The sequence below is a fragment of the Platalea leucorodia genome (assembly GCF_965183815.1).
Source record: "Platalea leucorodia genome assembly, chromosome: 17".
Taxonomy (NCBI): Eukaryota; Metazoa; Chordata; class Aves; order Pelecaniformes; family Threskiornithidae; genus Platalea; species Platalea leucorodia.
Window position 1 is genome coordinate 2,529,391 of NC_138839.1, and position 19,221 is coordinate 2,548,611.

Below are 19,221 nucleotides of genomic sequence, written 5' to 3' on the forward strand. Positions count from 1 at the left end.
AAGCCATTTATGACATTTTTTTACTTCACTCAGCTATTTAGGGACAGATGCAAAAAGGATATTTTCAGAGGCACACATGGTAGACTCTCACTGAAAATTAACAGAACGAATTCTAAAGTCCTTCCTGAAAATGGAGTCTGAGTTCATTATCGAGCACCTTTAAATTTTTTCCCAAACCAAGACAGAAAGCCTGAGCTTTCCCTGTGTTTCTAAATCACTTTTGTCTATTTTTGGGCCTATTAAACCAATAAACATTACTGCGTTTAAGTGTTGAAATCTTCATTAGCTTAGATCTGAAATGTAATATAGTCATTATTAACAATTCTGTAGAATTTTATATAGTATATTTTATTTCATGCTGTGACTAAGAGCATTGAAATGTTTTCAGTACTTTATCCAAGACAAATAATAATTTAAGAAAAAGCCTCCACTCCCCTCTATTCCCTTTTACTTTGTTCATGAGATTTTTATGATTAAAAACTCCAACTTTACCACTACTGTTAAACTTAGACCATCCCACAGAAGGACAGATGCAGAATATCACTCGTGTGGAAGCGAGGAATTAGCTCTTCCATTACAAAAAAGGAAATTATCTGAGTGTGAAAAGCCAAATCTTCATTACTGATCAACCCTTAAAGTGGAGGAAAACCACAGTAATTTAAGATTTAAACTTTTGCTGCAAATATGTACATATGAAAAACTGTCTCATGGTAATACAGGAAAGAAGGAGCTGGGATTGTTTGGCAGAGTACAGTTATTACTGTACCAAGTCAGGTCAGTAATAAATTGCTGCTTTTAGTAGGAATTGATCGCAGGACTTTCTTGACTTTAGAAATGTCTTGAGCTCATTGGAAAATATTTTGAGAAGAGACGGATCAATACAGTTTCAGCAAGGGCGTTTTAGTCTGTAGGCATTGTTCAATTTGTAGCTCTTCACATGAATTTTCTTTTTTTTTTTTTTTTTTTACATTGTGTATGCAACCCAGTATATAACATTGACTGCTGCAAAGGCTGCTGGGAACACGGCTCTGGCATATATATCAATGGTATCAGCATCGATGGGCTTAAAGAGGGACTTCAGACCACTCTTTTTATCCAGTTTCATTAGCTGCCGTTTTCTCTCTCCAGTTTCTATTTCTATTGTGCCATACGATCCAGGTAGGCTTCTGGGAATTCGGTGCTGCCTATTGGAAATGGCCAGTTCCTGGGTCACACCAGCTATGGAAAGGGAAAACAGAACAATGGCATTCTTCACGTTTACCTGCAAAGGAAAGAGGAGAACCTATAATAGCAATTTATAGGGCAAAAGTATTGTACTTCATCCAAGCTAGCCATGATACCAACACGGTGAAATACCTATATGATCCATACGTGCTGAATGGTATTTATCACTTGCTTTGGCAGAAGGACTGCTGAAAGACTGCGCTACGACATCTAAATTCTGGTTATAATTTTACGTGCTCTGAATTACGGAGGCACCATTGAGACAGCATGCTTAGGTCCTCCTGACTGAAAATAATTGACTGACTTTAAGGAGACAGTTACCCCATTCTGCGGCCAAAGCCACCGGGCAGTTCTCAGGCTCTTGGCAAAGCTGAGAGAACGTGGAGGTGGGATAGAAAATGAATACGAATCAGTTGTATCTGCTACAGCTTAATAAAATGAAGTAATAATAATCATAAGTAATACCCAAGTAGCTGGAGAGTTCAAAAATATGTAGGCCTGGACTACAAATTGTGAATTGTCACAAAAAAAAGTTCCTTAATCAATTAATTCACTCTGCTTTGTCACTAACATGCAAATGTAACGTAGAAATGAAGAAAGCAGCAAAGCCATCTGATGTTCCTCGAAGAAATTTCATCTACGGACTCCTTTGTTCAGTTTCACTGGGCTTCATATCTACATAACCTATATCTTTGCTAATTATATCTGTGTTTACCTTATGCAGTTTAGGTGTAAAAAATGTAATCTCCAGGGGACAACATTCAAGACTACAGGCCTAGTCTTTGCTTTGCTGACAGCATTTCATTATGCTGTAGCAGAACTAAAAGAGTCTTAGCAGAAGCAGCTACTAAGGAACACTTTCTGAGAAAAGGCCTTTCTTCCCCACCTCATGTAATACTGTCATAATGACTTTGCCTGACCCTACAGGAGCAACTCAAGGTTACCATGACTTACACTGAGGACTGGACAAATATCAAAGGGTCTAAATACATTCTCAAAGTGTAAGACATACAAATCTGGCTCAAGGCATACTTTGCCTGTCTTCTTACTCATTCTCTCTTATTCTCCATTTTCTGTCTTAAATACAGCAACAAACCATGGAAGAATATGTTGTCTTCAGTGCTCACAATGCTGAAAGGGGAAATTAGCAGTTGCATTTGGTTGCTTGTCATATTAAAGTGACAAAAGAATTAACCAGGAATTTCTTTTCTTTTTTTCAAAAGGGGTAAAAGAATTTGCTTCCATAGTAGAAAAAGGTCATAATGCAGGGTGATTGCTTTTGCAAAGTTAATCACAGTAGTATGCTTACTGACCTCTGCACTCTGCCTTCTCGCCTTTATCTTGTTCTTTTGCTTTTTCATGTAGTCAGCATTGAAATGTGCAAACGCGTATTCTACCAGCGCAGCAAAGACAAACACATAGCAAATCCAGAAGTAAACATCAAGTGCCTTGATGGCAGATGCTCGTGGAAGCGAAGATCGGGCACTGACCATCAGTGTAGTCATAGTAAGAACAGTAGTTATACCTGCAGTGTAGTGTGAGAAAATTTACTTTAGGTTTCATAGTATACACTATAATAAGTATATTTACTGATCTGAAGCTGAGGAATATTTTCACAGTAGAAACCCCTTAATAGTGTGGCTTCTGATTTCAAAACAGGGGAGCTTGTAAAAAACTGCACTTGTATGACTAAGGCAGCTTTGAACATGTTATCCTCGGTTTTGTTCTAGAACGGGACAAACAAAATCAGACTTAACCCTCAAAACTTTTGCATCTGGACTTGCAACCCATGCTCGGGCAAACAGATCCACAAGCTCTAGGAACATTTTTCTTGTCACTGTCCCAGTTCCTTCAAATCAATTCTTTCATACATCTGCCTCACATTCACTATTGCTTTTAACCATCTTTAGGTGGTCATTTTCTGTTCTTTACTGGGGCAGCTGCTCTGATAGCATGACAGAAATTAAAACATGAAGGAAATCTTTTAAAGGACCTTCTCTTCTGGAAAGGTAAACATAGTATTCATAAATGCACCTTCATGGAAAAGGAGGATTATCAGAGCGCATAATTACAACCTCAGCATACCCTTCCCTGTTAGTTCCCCAAACTCTCTGTTTTACCTAATGACACTCTGGCAGGCACAGCTGACTGACTGATCCAGAAAGATACCCACGACATGGCCACTAGTAAGATAGAAGGAACGTAAGACTGAATGATGTAAACTCCTCGATTTCGCCGAAGGTGGAAGTGGAGACTGAGCCTGGGAAACTGACCTGCTGGAAAAAAGAGCAGACAAAGACAGACTCTGACTGTGTGAATTACAGTTACACCGATATTCAAAATAACATTTCCTATAATGACACAGACCTACATTCTTAAACATCTTTTGGACAAGGATCACAAAAAGCTTTTCTGAATGTTGTTCAATTAGTCTTCATAAACCCTGCACGAGGTACTGCAGTTCTCATCAGCACTGTTAGCTAAGAATAGGTCAAATGATTTGTCTCAGGTCATATCAATGCCAGATCTGAAAATAAAATCATGAGTCTTCTTGAATAACAGTATTGCTTCAAAATGTGTACTGTCTTATCATCTGCTGTAGAAAGTCCTCCAGATACTAAATTTAGATTTTTTAAAAGGCCAAGTTAATTTCAAACTCAAAAAAGAGCTTAGAGGAGATGTGCAGCATAAATGAGAATCTGAATACATGAAAGAGGATGAAAAATCAGCAGGAAAGAAATGACTCCAGTCTTTTACAAACATTGCAATAAACCCAGTGATACGCATACACACCACTGACTTCTACTGGATAGAATTAGAATGATCTGACTGTACGTCATCAGCCTCATAACATCAGGGCTAATGGAAATTTTTCTTTATCCAAAGTTGCAAATTAGGTCAAGAAAATGTGAGCTATACCTCAAGTGTTTTTAATCAAGTGCTCTCTGGCTACTCCATGCAGTATTTCATCAAACATACAGAGCTAAAGAACATAATACGCTACAGTGGCTACCTGAAGGCGCAGCAAAGGTTGGCACTTTTTGCAAGTGTAAGCTAAAGAAAACTCTTATCAGAAACCTGACAGGTTCTTAAATTAGTTACGTAAGAAGAAGGATTTTCTATTATAGATATAGGAGGTTTCCCTATGCCAGAAAAAATCAGATACTGTCCGTGAATTGAAGACAGATCCTGTTACCAGATTTGAAGTTCATCATTTCTGTTGTGAACTGGTAATTGGTAATTGTGAATTGAGCAAGCTGCAGCTTATCCAGCCCATGGATCTCCTCCTGGTTTTCTGACCAGTGGTAGACAATGTCCTCTGAAGAGTAGCCATCTGCCAAAAGAAAGCTGAATTAACACAAAGTTTGAGGAGGAAACTAAGAACTTAGAGGACTCATCATGGAAGTCCTCTAATTCCTCTGCTACGCTGATTTTCATCAATCCCATTGCAAACATGCTGTGATGCAGTCTGGATAACTCACTGTCCTGGCACCATCAATGTTGCCAGCGTGACGTTGGGGCACCTTTCCTACAGGGAGAATAATCCAGGTTGATTCACACTGACTGGCAATATCTGGTATGGAACAATGCACTTCAGTGTCATGAGAAATATTCAAATTATCTCTCAAAAAGCTCATTTGCATGCTCGCTTAAAGTAAAGTAACTGCTACTGTAGCATTTAAAGTAGCCTCCTTACCCCTGCGCTGTGCTTGCATCTCCGAGTCACAGAAATTTGTTTGCAAAAGAAATAACTACTAAATCTGATCTATCTATGCCTATGCTACTGAAGACAGATCAGAGTGTAATTCTGTACTGCAAGTCTATCTCCAAGTTCACACATTGATTTTATGAGATAGGTACTCTGTACCAGTCAGGCAGTGTCGGGGAAACAGATTTCCTTTCTCAGGGATTCCCCCCGTGTCCTCAAAAAGTACGCGTCCAGCTGGCTCTGTATCTCCCCTTGCAAGCCCAACAGTGCTTTTACAAATGGACGCTGCGTGGAAGTGAAGCGTACAGCCGAGCTGTTCGTATGAATCCCTGCTCTTGGAAACAACTGTTGGGGCCTCCCCCAGGCTTAAAGGAGTTAATCAGAAAACAGTGCCTATGCGAACTGCCCATGCAGTGTTTTTCTGTCAGTTCTCCTCCTAACAGCTTTTGAACTTCCTCAATATTTTCAAATGAAAATGACAAAAAGATAAAGGTTGCAGAGATGCTAGATTCTTGAAAGTTTTGTAAGAAATGGTGTATAGAGAACAGAAAATCACATTTGTGCATCCAGTTAGAGAAGAGCAGTATAACTCAGACCCACGGCCATTCTGAGATGCAGCAGCTAGCTTGACAATCACCACGTAGATCAGCCTATTAATGACTGCCGTTTGGCATGGGTGGCAGCTGGAAGATAACTGCTAGGGAGAGGTGCAGGGCACCAGGGACGTCAGAGAGGGGGGCGAATATGTATGATGGGGTTTATGTAATATGAAAATCCATAGGAAATCGATCTTTGCTAGTTTTGCTGTTAACGGACGACTTGCTACTAAACCATTCATTTGTTTAAAGAGACTTTATTTCTACATGTTTGTTTCGCTGAAATCAAAACCCTCAAATTCAATTAAAAAATTCAACCACCACCAAAACTCCCTGCAGAACTTGCTGGGAGAGAGAATTGATTGCTGGTTCACTGTCTGCTGCCACTGCATTTGGTGATTACATAAGTAACACTGTAGATTGCTATTTTTGACAGGATAAAATGGTATTGTGGTTAATTGCCTAGAAAACAAAGTCAGTGCTAAAAAAGAGAAACTAGCACCAACAGGCCAGTGAATCTGCTCAGAAACTGCTATTCACAAATCTCTGGAACCCTCAGGACCTGAAGACTCCGTGATATAAAACCCACAAAAGGTCGGATTCATTGCCATTGACCGGGTGGCCCCTGCTCGTGTCAGTGGTGAATTTCATTCAGAAGTATTAATGCCCATGGGAATTACATGCGTATCACAGATAAAATACAGGTTGGAGAAAATATAAATTCATTCTTTACCCTCCTTTGTGAGTACAAATGACTTTAAGCCAATCCATGCAGTGTTCTGCTTGATTTCTGCGTAACACATACAGGAATACCTAGGCAAGCTAGACAGCTATGTAAGGGCTACTCACAATGGCATTCATTAAAAGCAGGGAATTCTTTCTTTTTCCTGTTTTCTCATAAAGAAAAAATAGCACATCAAATTTTGCCTGTGGGCTTCTCTACTTATTCTCACTGGATTTGATGGAAACCTCAGTAATGCTAGTGACTGTCGCAATTGCACTAGGTTTTACATGAAGCACAAAGTTCCAGGCATTTGTCAGCAGGACTGTAGGTTGGTCATCTTCACTAAATTAAATCCTATAGTTTTGGACTGGATCAGAGCTGAACTGGTATTGAAAAGTCCATAGGCTAATGCCCAACGCAGAGAATGAAGGGTTTCATGTTTGTACCCTTTATTTCTAAATCCTAAATCCCTTACATCATTGACTAAAGCAGAATCATTCCAGCAAACTCCAGCAAGCTAAGTACCATATATGCAGGCTTTAAACAGAATACAGATTATATGAAACACTGTACTCAGCCCTTACAGCTTTCCAAATCCAACATGCATTCTTGCTCATCCATTGGATACTTGGAAAGGTCCATGTCACAGGCCACTGTTGAGGTAATCCTGTTCCAAGCAACGTGAACACCAGTTAGTTGCATTCAGATAGAGCATTTACCTCAGAACTCAAAGACTAAATGGGAAACTTTGAAACGTTAATAGTAATACAGGAAACGATTTCCAAAATCCTTATGCCTATTGTCTCTACTAAGTCTGGGGGAAACCCAGAGGTGGGGGGAAATATGTATGATGGTCAAATGACTTGTCTAATGTCAGAGGGCGCTTCAGCTACTTCTGCTGACAAAAAGGACTTTTCTGAGTCAAATCTGCTCTTTTCCACTGTCCCCAAAATCATTACCGATGCCTTCAGAGTGACTTTGGATTTACAATTTCAAAGGTGCACACTCATTTTTAGAACATTACACAATTAACTTTGAATATAGTTACTGAGTTCTGGCAAGAACACTCTTCCAAAATGAGGAAATATTACTTCCTCTCTTTGAAAGATGGGGAAGTTGAACCTAAATCAGGCTCATAGTTCCCTTGGAAAATAGTGAGAGAGTGGAGAACAGAATCTTTGCTCTGTATTCAGCATCTCCTTGCCTGGTGACCAAATAGTTATGATATGCTTATCTCCCATTAAGGACATTCTGGAAGCGATCAGTGATTATGCAGTGCAAAATGTGTTAGTGCCAAATGACGCCCAATGTGCCAACGATACCTTCCTGGCAGTGTGATCCTTGTAAAGTAAAGGGATCTCTGATAGGAGTCACCAGTACTTTCTTCCGTTTTAAATTAATAATTATTTTAGGAAATCATCCTAGGAAAACTGAGTAATTGCTTTATAGTCAGCTCAAAAAGTTAATACGTGATAGAGTACACTTGCACTCTCTCTCACTCACCTGATGCTGTATAAAATTACTCCATCTGGCTGAAGCCTGATAAGTTTGTTTTCCACAGTCACATCATGGAACCAGGCAGACTTGGCATTTACTATGAAAGTATCTGGCAACCAGAGCTTGTCCACAAACCGGCTGTCTAAGCCCAAAGTTTCATTGGTGTGGTTGTAAGACAGACGGTCATCTCGCCAGCTCTGGTGCAAAAATACTGTCATGGTGTACTCCTATGAGAAGAGAAATCCCAATTAAAAAGTGATGCTAAACAAACATAATGATAATGCCTTGGGACTTGGTCAAAAATCACTGTATTAGCCTAGAAATGTATTAACTGTTTCCTGTGCAAATAAGTGTTTTTATACTCAAGTCAACCACAGAGCTGCCCAAGCATTTTAATTTCTGTCATATGCTTCCTCCATGGAAAAACCCAAGATATCAAAAAGTGGTTCAGTGTCAGTGTTATGTATAACATGGTGCAAGAGTTGCAGATGTCTTAATGAAGAAAATCAGTTTATTTATCTCCACAAATACAACTTTTGGTTTTTTAAAGCAAGACTAAAAAATCAGGTGAAGTTATGCATCTGTAAGGGAAAGGATGGAGGGAAAGTCAAAGTTTTCGTTTTAAAATTAATCTATTGTGTTCCAGAATGCAGTTAATTCATGCCTGTGCTTGTTTATGTTACTTTTAAGTTGTTATACTCCACTGCTTTCCTGAAAGGTCTTTACACAAAAAAGAGGAGCATCTCACAACCGATCATTCCTGTAGCTTCTTTTTGGAAGTATCTGTGGTGAAAAGGAATTTGAACGGAAGTGAAGTTAATGCTTAAAATTAGGCTTTCTGTTCGTAAGTGCTGCACGGATGCAAGTTTGCTAACTGTAGTAAGAAATCTCAGTGACTTATACATGGCTAGATTCTTGTAATCGCCAATGTCTGCCAGGAGAGTCTCTGCCTGTGTCTTAAAATACAATGTTTGTTCTTTGCAGTAGCTTCTTGTGGTGATTTCTCCTCTCCAAACGCGCTAGGGATCAACTGTCTCTCTATTTAGTTAGCTTTCTACACTTGCTGTCATTGCAGTACACAGCTTGGTAGGTTTAATTGGTAACGTACCATGTTCACTTCTGAGATGTGGTCAATGCTGGCTACTTCAATGGCAAGAGCAACATTTACAGGAGGACCTGAGAAAAAATGTTTGAATGGGGTGATTTACATCATCACAGTACCTATAAAAATATAGATGACCCAAGACTGTTAATTCTTTCATACAGAGTGAATTCATGAAAGTGTTTTCCATGACAAAATACACTTTCCAAGTAAAATCTACCTTAGAGGAGGAGATTTAAATATTTTACAGATTGAGTCCTCAATTTCCAACGGACCACCTCGCTTCGGTGACAAAGGGCATGAGCTACAATCACAACTACTGAAAATGATGGAATCCTTTCTGGAAACCACATCATCTAGTTTCAGACAGCATGATTTCAAGCAAATGCAGAAATTATCACCACTTAATGTACTCCAAAATTACTTCAACTTAGAAATCAGTGATTTAAGAACTGTACCAGCAAGAAGACTGTGTTGCTAATTCTGTTGTACAGTCTGTCTTTTTTTCAAGATCAAGCGAATTGTTGATTGTTATTATTTCCAGTATCCAAGTAACAGACAACCACAACCTTTTAATCATGTAGAGGGTGAAGTTCACATAAACATCAGAGGGCAGAAGGATTGTAAGAAACAGAAGAGACATTACTCTCAAAGTCTCACCTCCAATCCCAGGCCTGAAATTACGTGCATACCCTTTCATTAAATCATCCAGGTTGGGCAACCAGGATATTTCGATGTTGGAACCTATGTAATCTCCGATGTCATTCATAGCTCTAGGTAAAGAGAATAAGTATCTTTTAAAACTTGGCCGTGTTCACAAACAGAAAAATAGCAGAAAATAGAAGACATTGACTTCTCTTACACCAGAGACCACCTACAGTATAATCAGCTATATTGGTAATTTAGTGGAAAAATACTGCATATAGATAGGAAAACCATTTCAGATATTTCTGTTTAAATCAACACATATTTCAGGCAAGACTATGGCCTCTTTCTGAAATACAGGCAAATACTTTTTTAAGGTTTTTTCTTTTCCAAAAAAAAAAAGGAGGAAAAAAAAAAAGATTTAGAAATGTAAAGAAGGCATGAGGGAAACCAAGATACTTTGTATACTGCATAGGATGCATCTGTGGATGCTGAAATGCAGCTATCTGAGTAGCAGGACACAGCAGCTGTGACAGCTCCTTGTACCACTATGGAACAGCTGAGATCAAGAAGGCTGGTATGTTGTCAGATGTGATGGGAAAACAGTAGAAATTACACAGCTGGAATTTGGATTTAACATCTTTGATACTGTGAAAAGTACCATTGGGCCTCAGAAATACGAAAAGCAATGCTAATAGAAGGTGTACAAACACCTGAAAACTGCAAAGATATGGTCAAGAAGCAGATCTCGCTTAAAAAGTGAGCAGCTGAAAGCACGGATCCGCCGAAGGGGGCATCCCCACGGCCCCGACCCGGCACAGAGCTGCCCGTGGGCCGGACGTGAACCTCGGCAGGAGCAGGCTGTGGTGCTGGAACTCGGGAGGTGCTGCCCGTGGCGCCTGGAAGCCCCGGTAGTTCTCCCTCGTTCTGAGCCGCAGAGGAGGCTGTCTACGGTCAAGGCGACTCAGGAGCCTCCAGAAACCTCAAGAGGGGCCCATGGTTCTGCAGTGCGAGGGGGGGCCCGTAGTGGTGAGCCTGAAGGATTTGACCATTGTCCTGGAACCTGAGGTGTGCTCCATGACCCTAGAAATGCAGGGGCAAGAGCCCTGACTATGGTCCTGGATTTGGGGCCATTCCTGTCCATGGTCTTGAGTGGTAAGTGAGGTATCCATAGCACTGAAACGTCTCTGTCCCGCTCCTCCTTCCCACAGATGCCCCAGAGTTTTGGGCATATAGGGATAGTTCCATCACGCCGGGAGGGCCCCAGCTCACCTGCTGGTGCTGTTTTGCAATTGCCAGCATCAGGCAGTGTGGGTGTTTGGCCATCTGTCCTCAGGTCGGGAGTGTGGGATGCCATAACGCATGCATCCTTTTGTAGTCACTCTTGGGACCTGAGCGAGCCACCAAACAGGCAGTAGGTTTTGTTTGGGAGGCAACGTGTTGCTGCAGATTTGTGCGGCATGCCACAGTCCCCCTCCTAGAAATAAGGCTCCATCTCTCAGGTGCTAGGCATATGCTTCCTTCTGATCTAGTGATGCTCCTTGAAGACGTTAGCACAGTTTCTTGTTGCCGTCTTCCACCACCTGGCAGACGCCAGCCCCTCAGCCCTCCTGGTACAAGCAGTTATGTGGATATTCCATAATCTCTTATAAACAAAGGCAAGCTTATATTGTCTTCATTAACTGTTTAAACTGAGCTGGCAGGCTTCATTTGAAGCAGATCTGTGCCTGCTCACACAATTCCTCTTGCCAGCACTGTGATTGACGTGACAGGAATAGATAAATGAAGGACTGTGACAACGTCTACCACAACTATTTGCAAAGAGAGAATTTGCCAGTGGTTTGAGAGGGGCTGTATCTGAATACAAGTACTATGTTAAAACTGTCTGAGCACTGTTTTAGCATCTTCCACTGAGTCCAGCAATAAATATGGCATTTGAGAGATGTGTATCGCTAGTAACAGAAGAGAAACTCCTTGAACATCGATGGAAGGCTGCAGAGTAATATACCATAAACATAGTCTGCCTTGGTACTTACATAACTTTCTTAGAGTGTTCATGCGACATTGACCCACATAAAGCACATGGTTTTTTCTCTCCAAAATATGCCAGTCCGGGCATTCAGCTCAGCACACGCAGTTTCTGCTAGCACAGTAGCAGAGTGTCCTACAATAACCACCTCTTCTTCTCACAGGGGACTGAAAGAAAAATCTTTGATTGCCCTGGTCATAAAATTCTCACCCCGCATGTATGGAGTCAATTATATAAGGAAGGCGTTCTGGGATTACAATGTATAAATGTAAGTTCTGAGCAGCAGAGACACTGAAAACTTGCATTAACGGAGCTGTCAAAGCTTAAGTGACCTTAAAGCATAGGGATGCTGCTCCGAAGTGAAACTTCCGTCGTTCAGGGCAATATGTTAAAATTGGGGATATATATTAAATTGCATTTATAATGTTTCCTTGCCGTGAGCACACTGCTGTATGTTAATCTCAAATGACTATCATCTCAGATATTGCTCAGGTTCCTATATCTCTTCTGAGTAAGGATCTTGGAAGACTCAGAGCCATATTTTCAGCTACATAAATTGGAATAGCATAATTGATTTAGTCAAGGGCTTTGAAGATTTATAACAGATGTTGACAGAGTTTTTGCCTTCTTTATTGGGTCTCATCGACTATGTAAACACTTCTATCTATCAGACTGCTGTTTCCTATGTGCTGGTCTTTCAATCATCCAACTGTCAGTATTTAATTAAATGAAATTATAGTTTCACAATACTTGGGAAGATCCAGATGCTAAGGTCTGGCTTCTGCAATACCATCAAACAGTGCAGTTCAGAAATTCTTTCATTTATTTTCTTTTACATTCACTACCCTATTTCTGGAAATACTAAGGCTATCACTTAGTGCAGAAAATAAATAATTTTTAAAATTAAAGCCTTGGCAGATTAGAGGATATGAGACTATGTTGAAAGTATTTTGTTTAAAAATGTACCTATTTACCTATTACCATTATAGGTAAAGAATGATACTTTAAGTCTTTTCATAATTATAGTAAATAACTAGAATATACTTGAATGAATATATCTGCCTAAAATCTCTTTGCCTTTTCTGTAGAAGATGGTGCTTTTTGACTCCTGTTGCTAAAACTGCAGCCAAGTTCTGCAAAGTGTTTTGAAAACCATACTCAAGTCAAAAGGCGACTGCACCGTCGTGATCTGTCTTGCCTGCCTGATCTGTGAGGATGGGAGAATCTAGCGTATGCTTCCTACATACCCAATAGTACGAAAGTGCTAGGTACAAGTCGTTGTAAAATAAGAATACCATGTATATTTATAAGTACTCAACCGGAGGGAAAAAAAAAAAACACCAACAAAACAAATTCTGCTGCTCCCCTTTCACAATAGGTGTTGCTACTTGCGTGCATCAAGAACTCATCCCCAGATAACTGACTTATAATCAGTCACTTGCTATAAAAGAAGTAATGTCACTATAAGCACTGCCAGGAGCCTTATCTCTTTTGAAAAAGCATTTACAGTACGCAGTAGCTATCCTGTGTCAGTATTCCATTTTAATGGCATTAAGGAGAGCCACAGAGCTAAAAGGAAGTTAAAATGATGAGAGTTGTGTTAAAAACTGTGGGCTGTAGCTTGCCATGTGTTTTAAGCAGATTACAATCTAGAGGGAGTTTTACTTAAATATCCATGACACAATTAAAATGAATCTTGTTTCTATTATTAATAAAGCCTTAGGGTCAGATCATCGGTGTAACAAATGTGTTGAAGTTAGTGGAGCTATATGCACTTAATACCAGTGGGGATTATTAAAGTATTACAGCTGAAATAATTTTATGGGTAGATTTACTTTATACTTGATGTTTATACTACTGGTTCATTTTTAATTTCTTTGACATGGGCAACAAAATTACTCTCACTCCGTTACTGCCCTTCTCAGACACTAGCATGGCGCTCACAGAATGGCTCCTAGACACTCACAGAGAATATGTGGATCAGAGTAAGCGACAGTTTCAGCTACAAACAGTTATCACTGAGTTACCAAAAGCTTTTGCTAATATTAGGCTTTTTTCATGCAAATGATTAAGGGACTGGAGCATCTCTCGTATGAGGAAAAGCTGAGAGAGCTGGGACTGTTTAGCCTGGAGAAGAGCAGGCTCGGGGGGAGCTGACCAATGTATATAAATACATGAAGGGAGGGTGTAAGGAAGGCAGAGCCAGGCTCTTTGCACTGGTGCCCGGTGACAGGAGCGGAGGCAATGGGCACAAACTGAAACACAGGAGGTTCTGCTTGAACATCAGGGAACAGTTTTTCACTGGGAGGGTGACTGAGTGCTGGGACAGGTTGCCGAGAGAGGTCATGGTCTCCCTCCTTGGCGATCCTTAAATGCCGTCTGACCACGGTCCTGGGCAACCAGCTCTGGGTGGCCCTGCTTGAGCGGGGGGGACCAGATGACCTCCAGAGGCCCCTTCCGACCTCAGCCATTCTGTGATTCTGTGAACCTGTATTTTACCTTTAAACTACCCAGTGATCACTTTAAACAGCCCTATTCTTCAAATTACACTTTGTCAGACTGACATGAAGGCTGATGGATCAAGGGAAATAATACAGACATCAGAACTAACGTAGCAGGCGCTGTATGCTTGGCTGTATGACTCAGCATGGTGTAAATGAGTCCAGGTTCTGCTTGTGTCAGTCTGATATGTGCTCTTTAGGTCTAAAGTCACCCCAGTCCTCCAGCATAGTAGAAGTCTCCCATTCCCCTCTTTTTTGTCCCTCAAGAATATTGAAGGAGAGGAGAAATAACAAACCGAAGAATATTATTCTACCTATAATATTTTCATTTCTTTTTTAACTGGTGAAGACAAAAGTGTGAATATTAGCAGATAGTATAGCAGTCCTCAGTCAAAAATGATGATTTTGGAAAGCAGACCTTTATTTTCATGGCAATTTAAAGGCCGGTTTGTGATAACTCCTTTGAGCCATTCCTCTAGACTCCTGTACATCAGATCCAGTGCTTTCAAGTTACTTGAAGGACGGTGGGAGAATTTCATTCATCCTTGATAAGCAGTTGGGATTACATATGGCCTAAAATATTATTCATTTATTGTACCTGAAAAAGGAAGACCAGCACAGAAAAGACGCATTGGAAGGGATTAACTTTTCATAGTGTAAGCAGTAAAGATGAAAAGAAAGGAAACTACTATTAGTTGATTCAGCAACTTCACTTCTTGACGTAAGCTGCTGTAAAGCTTGTTTTAGTAAGAAAAGGACTTTGTAAAATGAAGCTATTGATTTGTAAAATTCAAGGGGCATAACAGCTCATCAAAAAGCTTATCTTTACTTTGCACCAGGCCAGAGTGGGATGCCTAGCTGACTGAATGGCAACACAGTCACGTGTACTAATATCACTCTGGAAGTCATTCCCAAATCTAAAGCTAAAGAAGATGGTTTTTCATCCACACTCTGACTCTGTACACATCTCATTTCAAGCAGATATTCTGGAGAATATATTTGCATCTGTCCATATCTGGAGTTTAAGCATTGTGAGAACTTCAACAGAGCTCGTTGTTAGCAGTAGAAAACAGATTACTGCTGTTTAAACTATGACAAGAATAGTTAGTTCTTGTGCACGCTAGACAACGGGGAGAGGCAATCACCATTGCTAAACCTGGCAAAACTATGAAGTTCTTTGCCTAACAAAACCGCCCTTGACACAGGTTAGGGGAAGTAACTCCAAACAATGGATCTCAAATGACAAAGAAATGCATCTCTTCCAGAGCTAAGTACTATCCGTTCTAGAATAAAAAATACGTATATCCCAAAATCCTTTCTATCCGAGCCAACATCTTTCTCCCAGCTGCTGCTGGACCATTGCGTTCTACTAATGTGGAGGGATCTGGAGGATGAGCATCAATCAACTTGGACAGCACATCTTCAAAGGGCTTGTCAGGCAAGTGAGGTATTAGCCTGTCTTCACTATCTTCCAGGACACTGCTTGAAAACAGTTGCTAGAAATTTATCAATATTACTAGAAAAAATCTGGTAAGTTCTTAAATTACACCAAGGAAAGAGGCAATCTGTATGTTCTGTGTGAATGAGTGCACTACAGCAGCTGAACAAGAGATAACAGTAGCAATATTATTTTTGCACAGCAGTGCCGAAAGCTCTAGCAGCAGTGCAAAAAGCTCAGCAGCATCTTGAAGTCGGTGGCCAATGAGATACTGATTTCAGGTCACACTTGTAGGGAGAGTGCGCTAACCTTTTGACAAATGTATAGCAGTAAGATGTGGAAAATCACTTTTTGCATCTCCTGTTTCTTCTTTAAATCTGCTAACCTGATTCTTTTTGGAACTGTGACATAGTTGCTATATGAACCTTTTAACCTGGTAGATGGAAATACCAGTTTGACTGATACTGAGGACTGGGATGGAGTACATTTCATTTTCTTTGAGATAATTTTGGGGGGGCAGATGTCCCAGATGCCATTGCCACTCAAGAAAACTTTTTCTTGGGAAAAGGACAAGGAATATCCTGCAAGGTCAGTGAACAATCTGGCCTCTGTCAAACTCCAGGATTATCAAGAGCAGTATGTGTATCCTTCCCATCTGCCATTCCTGACTCTAAGTGAAGCTCACTGTAAATATGTTTTGTATTTTGAAATGTAATGGAAAAAGCGTTAGGCTTAATTCAGGGCAACCTTTTGAACATCAAAGCCCTTATTTCCTCTCTGTGAGTTTTAAGCTACAGAAAATGAACCACTCTTTGCATATATTCACGTGTTAAAGCTGCTCTGTTTCTGTGAATAGAAGTAAAAGGCTGAGGGAGACACACGACAGAAGGACAATTCTATGCAAATGTATAAAAGTCATTTAACATAGTAGAATCTTAAATAGAAAAGATACACCTATTTTTAATTAGAGAATTAAAATCTCTTTCAGTAAAGAATTACAAAGTATGGACACACATCCCAAAAGTCCTGTCAATAGTACTCTTTCCCCACACAAATGAAGAAACATTTCACTAAGTGTGTTTCAGCAGATGATCTCATTCTCTATGACACATTTATTATTGCAGCATCCACAGCATATCAAACTCTGATAAAATAGTGGAAGCTACAGTCTTTGCCCCAGCGAGCTGTCAACCATATGAATGCCAAATTTCTTGCCACTAATCACTGTCTCAAGCAGACCACACAATACGACTTTTTAAAAATGTTTACCTGAAAACAGCCCTGGCACAAGTAGGATGTGCTGACTTAGGCTGAATCTGGCTCATTCGCTTCAGTCAAATAGCACACGTGCCAGAGACACTGCTTCCCATACAGCCCTCTACAGCACCCTGAAAGGGCATTCAAAAATGCTCTGAGGAGGCCGGCTACACGTATTCCCCACTTCCCTCCTCTGCCAACCCTTAACGTTATTTTAATAGGTATTTTTGCCTTTGGGAAGTCTTATGTCACACCACCGAGTTACGAAATATTCTCCCTGTTGCGAATACGTTTTTGCTTACACCTGTCAATATACAGTCCACAGAACTCACGAGCAGAGAACTTAGTGGGTTTGGATGGCTTCTGTCATCATAACCATGAATCTCCTTACATTTGGAAAACTAAATCAGAGCAATAAAATGTAGCTATTGGCAGTTTTGCACATTATTATAAAACCGCAATATTAATAAAAATACTGCTCTTCATAAAAGCATCTCTTACCAAAAATAATTATATGTAATATCGTATTACAGAACTCCAAGGAAGAAGCATAAGGATGTGCTTCTTGGGCCCTTACAAGGGGAAGTATTTCATCGGTCATCTGCATGTGAGTGATTTTGCTGATGCAAGGATAAAATTTTGGTTTAGTTCTGTTTAACTCATCCAAAGTACACATGTAAGCAAGGTTACTCACTTTTTACAAGATTAAACAATGTTCTGCCATAGCCACGCGAAATCCTGAATCTTCAGAAAACTGTTGTGTGAAACAGCAGTTTTCTTTGACCACTGACTGTCTTACACTTTGGCATATTTGAAAAACTACTACAAACTGAACAGTTGGAATTTCACAAGCTAGAATTTGCCTTGCCTTGCTCTCTGCCACGGATATCTATATTTCTAACAAACAGCTCATCACTATTGTGTAACTGGAGGAAGAAAGTCGAGTAACTAGGTAATTAATCCAAATACAATATAATTTATCCAACAAAATAGAGGTTGCACATATCCTAGCAGTTGCTGTGCCTAGAAACAGACCTCGAAGACAGAGGCTGAGAAGGCTGACTCTTCCTTAAAATTCCTTTTTTTTTTTTTCTTCCTTCAGATTCAAACACCACTTTTCAACCAAAATACTTAATGCTAGCCCAAATGCAGACAGAGAAACAGGATCACTGACATCATGGGCAAGATCTCGATGCCCTTAGGTCCTAAGCAGTATTTTCTCTGCCTTCACTGTAGTACGGGATTGCTTCAGAGCATGAGGGTGTCAGGATCTGACCCTGGATAACAGATTCAAGGTCACAGGGTAAATCATTGTGTCAGTCCTCAATAAGAGCAGTTGACTTGACACTTCCTCTAATGCAAGATCCTTTTCCTTCCCAGTGAAAAAATCACATGTCACTAATTAATTCCGAAAACTATAACAGCAATGTTATGTCTTACTACAATTATCACTTTGCTTCTTATACTCCTCTGAAGCTATTAATAATGTCTATAAAGTAGGAGTAGGAAGACCCCTTTAATAGCACAGCCATCTCTGCTCTGGATGATGTAGGCATGTTTTTACATGCAGCAAGTTCTTTTTTACTCCCCCTTCTATTTTCATTGCATAATCATGGCAAGCTTTCTCCACATACAGCCTCCAGATCTGCAGAGAATATATAGAGAGCATAGCTGGTTGCCTAGCTAACACCTGAATAAATGTGACCGGGAATTGCAAACATGTATCTTTACAATTTATTATTTTAAGAAATGGTTGGCGTTCTTCAAACGTTTTTTCTAAGATCTCCGCCAGTCCCTTCCTCTTATCTCAAGTCCAGGAGACTTAATGAACCTGTTAGAAAGGAATGTCTGTATTTTGGGTTTTTAAATTGTGCCTATGGAGGCCCTAAGCAAAGATGTTCAGTTAGTACCCCACTGGTTGTGCCGGGTTTTATGGAAGAGTTTCGTGTTCCAGCAGGCCCCCTACAGAGCTGTTGAAGGGGATGAGGCTGCCTGGGATGTGCAGTGCCATTACAAAAAGTGATTGCCCCCAATTTAGAGTAAGTGCCCTGGGGAAAAGGCTTCCACAGGCATCCTGTTAAAAACAGCCCTTGATTAACCCGAGAACCTGCTGCTCAATTGGCAGAAGGGCATCCTCTGCTAGAAAAAGAAGAAGAAAAAAGATGGGGCACGTTGAGGAAACTCTTCAGTCAGGACCCCCTCTTCTACTGAACACTCCCGGACAGCAGTCGTAGCCCCGAACTGCAGAGCACCCGCGGGCACCGCTGGGAGCCCCAGCCAGACCTGGCGCTCCTCACCCCAGCCACACCGAGAGAGCGGCCGCCTAAGGCCAGTCTAAGAAAGAATAAGGCGTTTTCTTACCTGATACACCTGTGCTGTTGGGTGCACAGTAGAACCAAGGCAGGAAGAACCCAGGTAAGAAATTCCATTTTACTCCCATTTATTAGACAGTGGCAAACAAAACCCAGGTTCCCCGGCTCTCTTGGCAGCTCCAAAGCT

At 40.5% G+C, this 19,221-nt stretch overlaps 1 protein-coding gene across 1 annotated transcript; it reads right to left on the minus strand.

Annotated features, from left to right (window-relative positions):
- Positions 1-805: 805 nt before the first annotated feature.
- Positions 806-19,151, minus strand: GABRD (gamma-aminobutyric acid type A receptor subunit delta; the record flags this gene model as incomplete). The annotated part of the gene is made up of 9 exons (XM_082328829.1): positions 806-1,261; positions 2,538-2,749; positions 3,345-3,500; positions 4,421-4,558; positions 6,838-6,920; positions 7,757-7,977; positions 8,859-8,926; positions 9,513-9,625; positions 19,084-19,151. 9 exons carry the CDS (start codon positions 19,149-19,151, stop codon positions 965-967), a joined length of 1,356 nt encoding a protein of 451 aa, XP_082184955.1. The 3' UTR covers positions 806-964.
- Between the last annotated feature and the right edge of the window lie 70 nt (positions 19,152-19,221).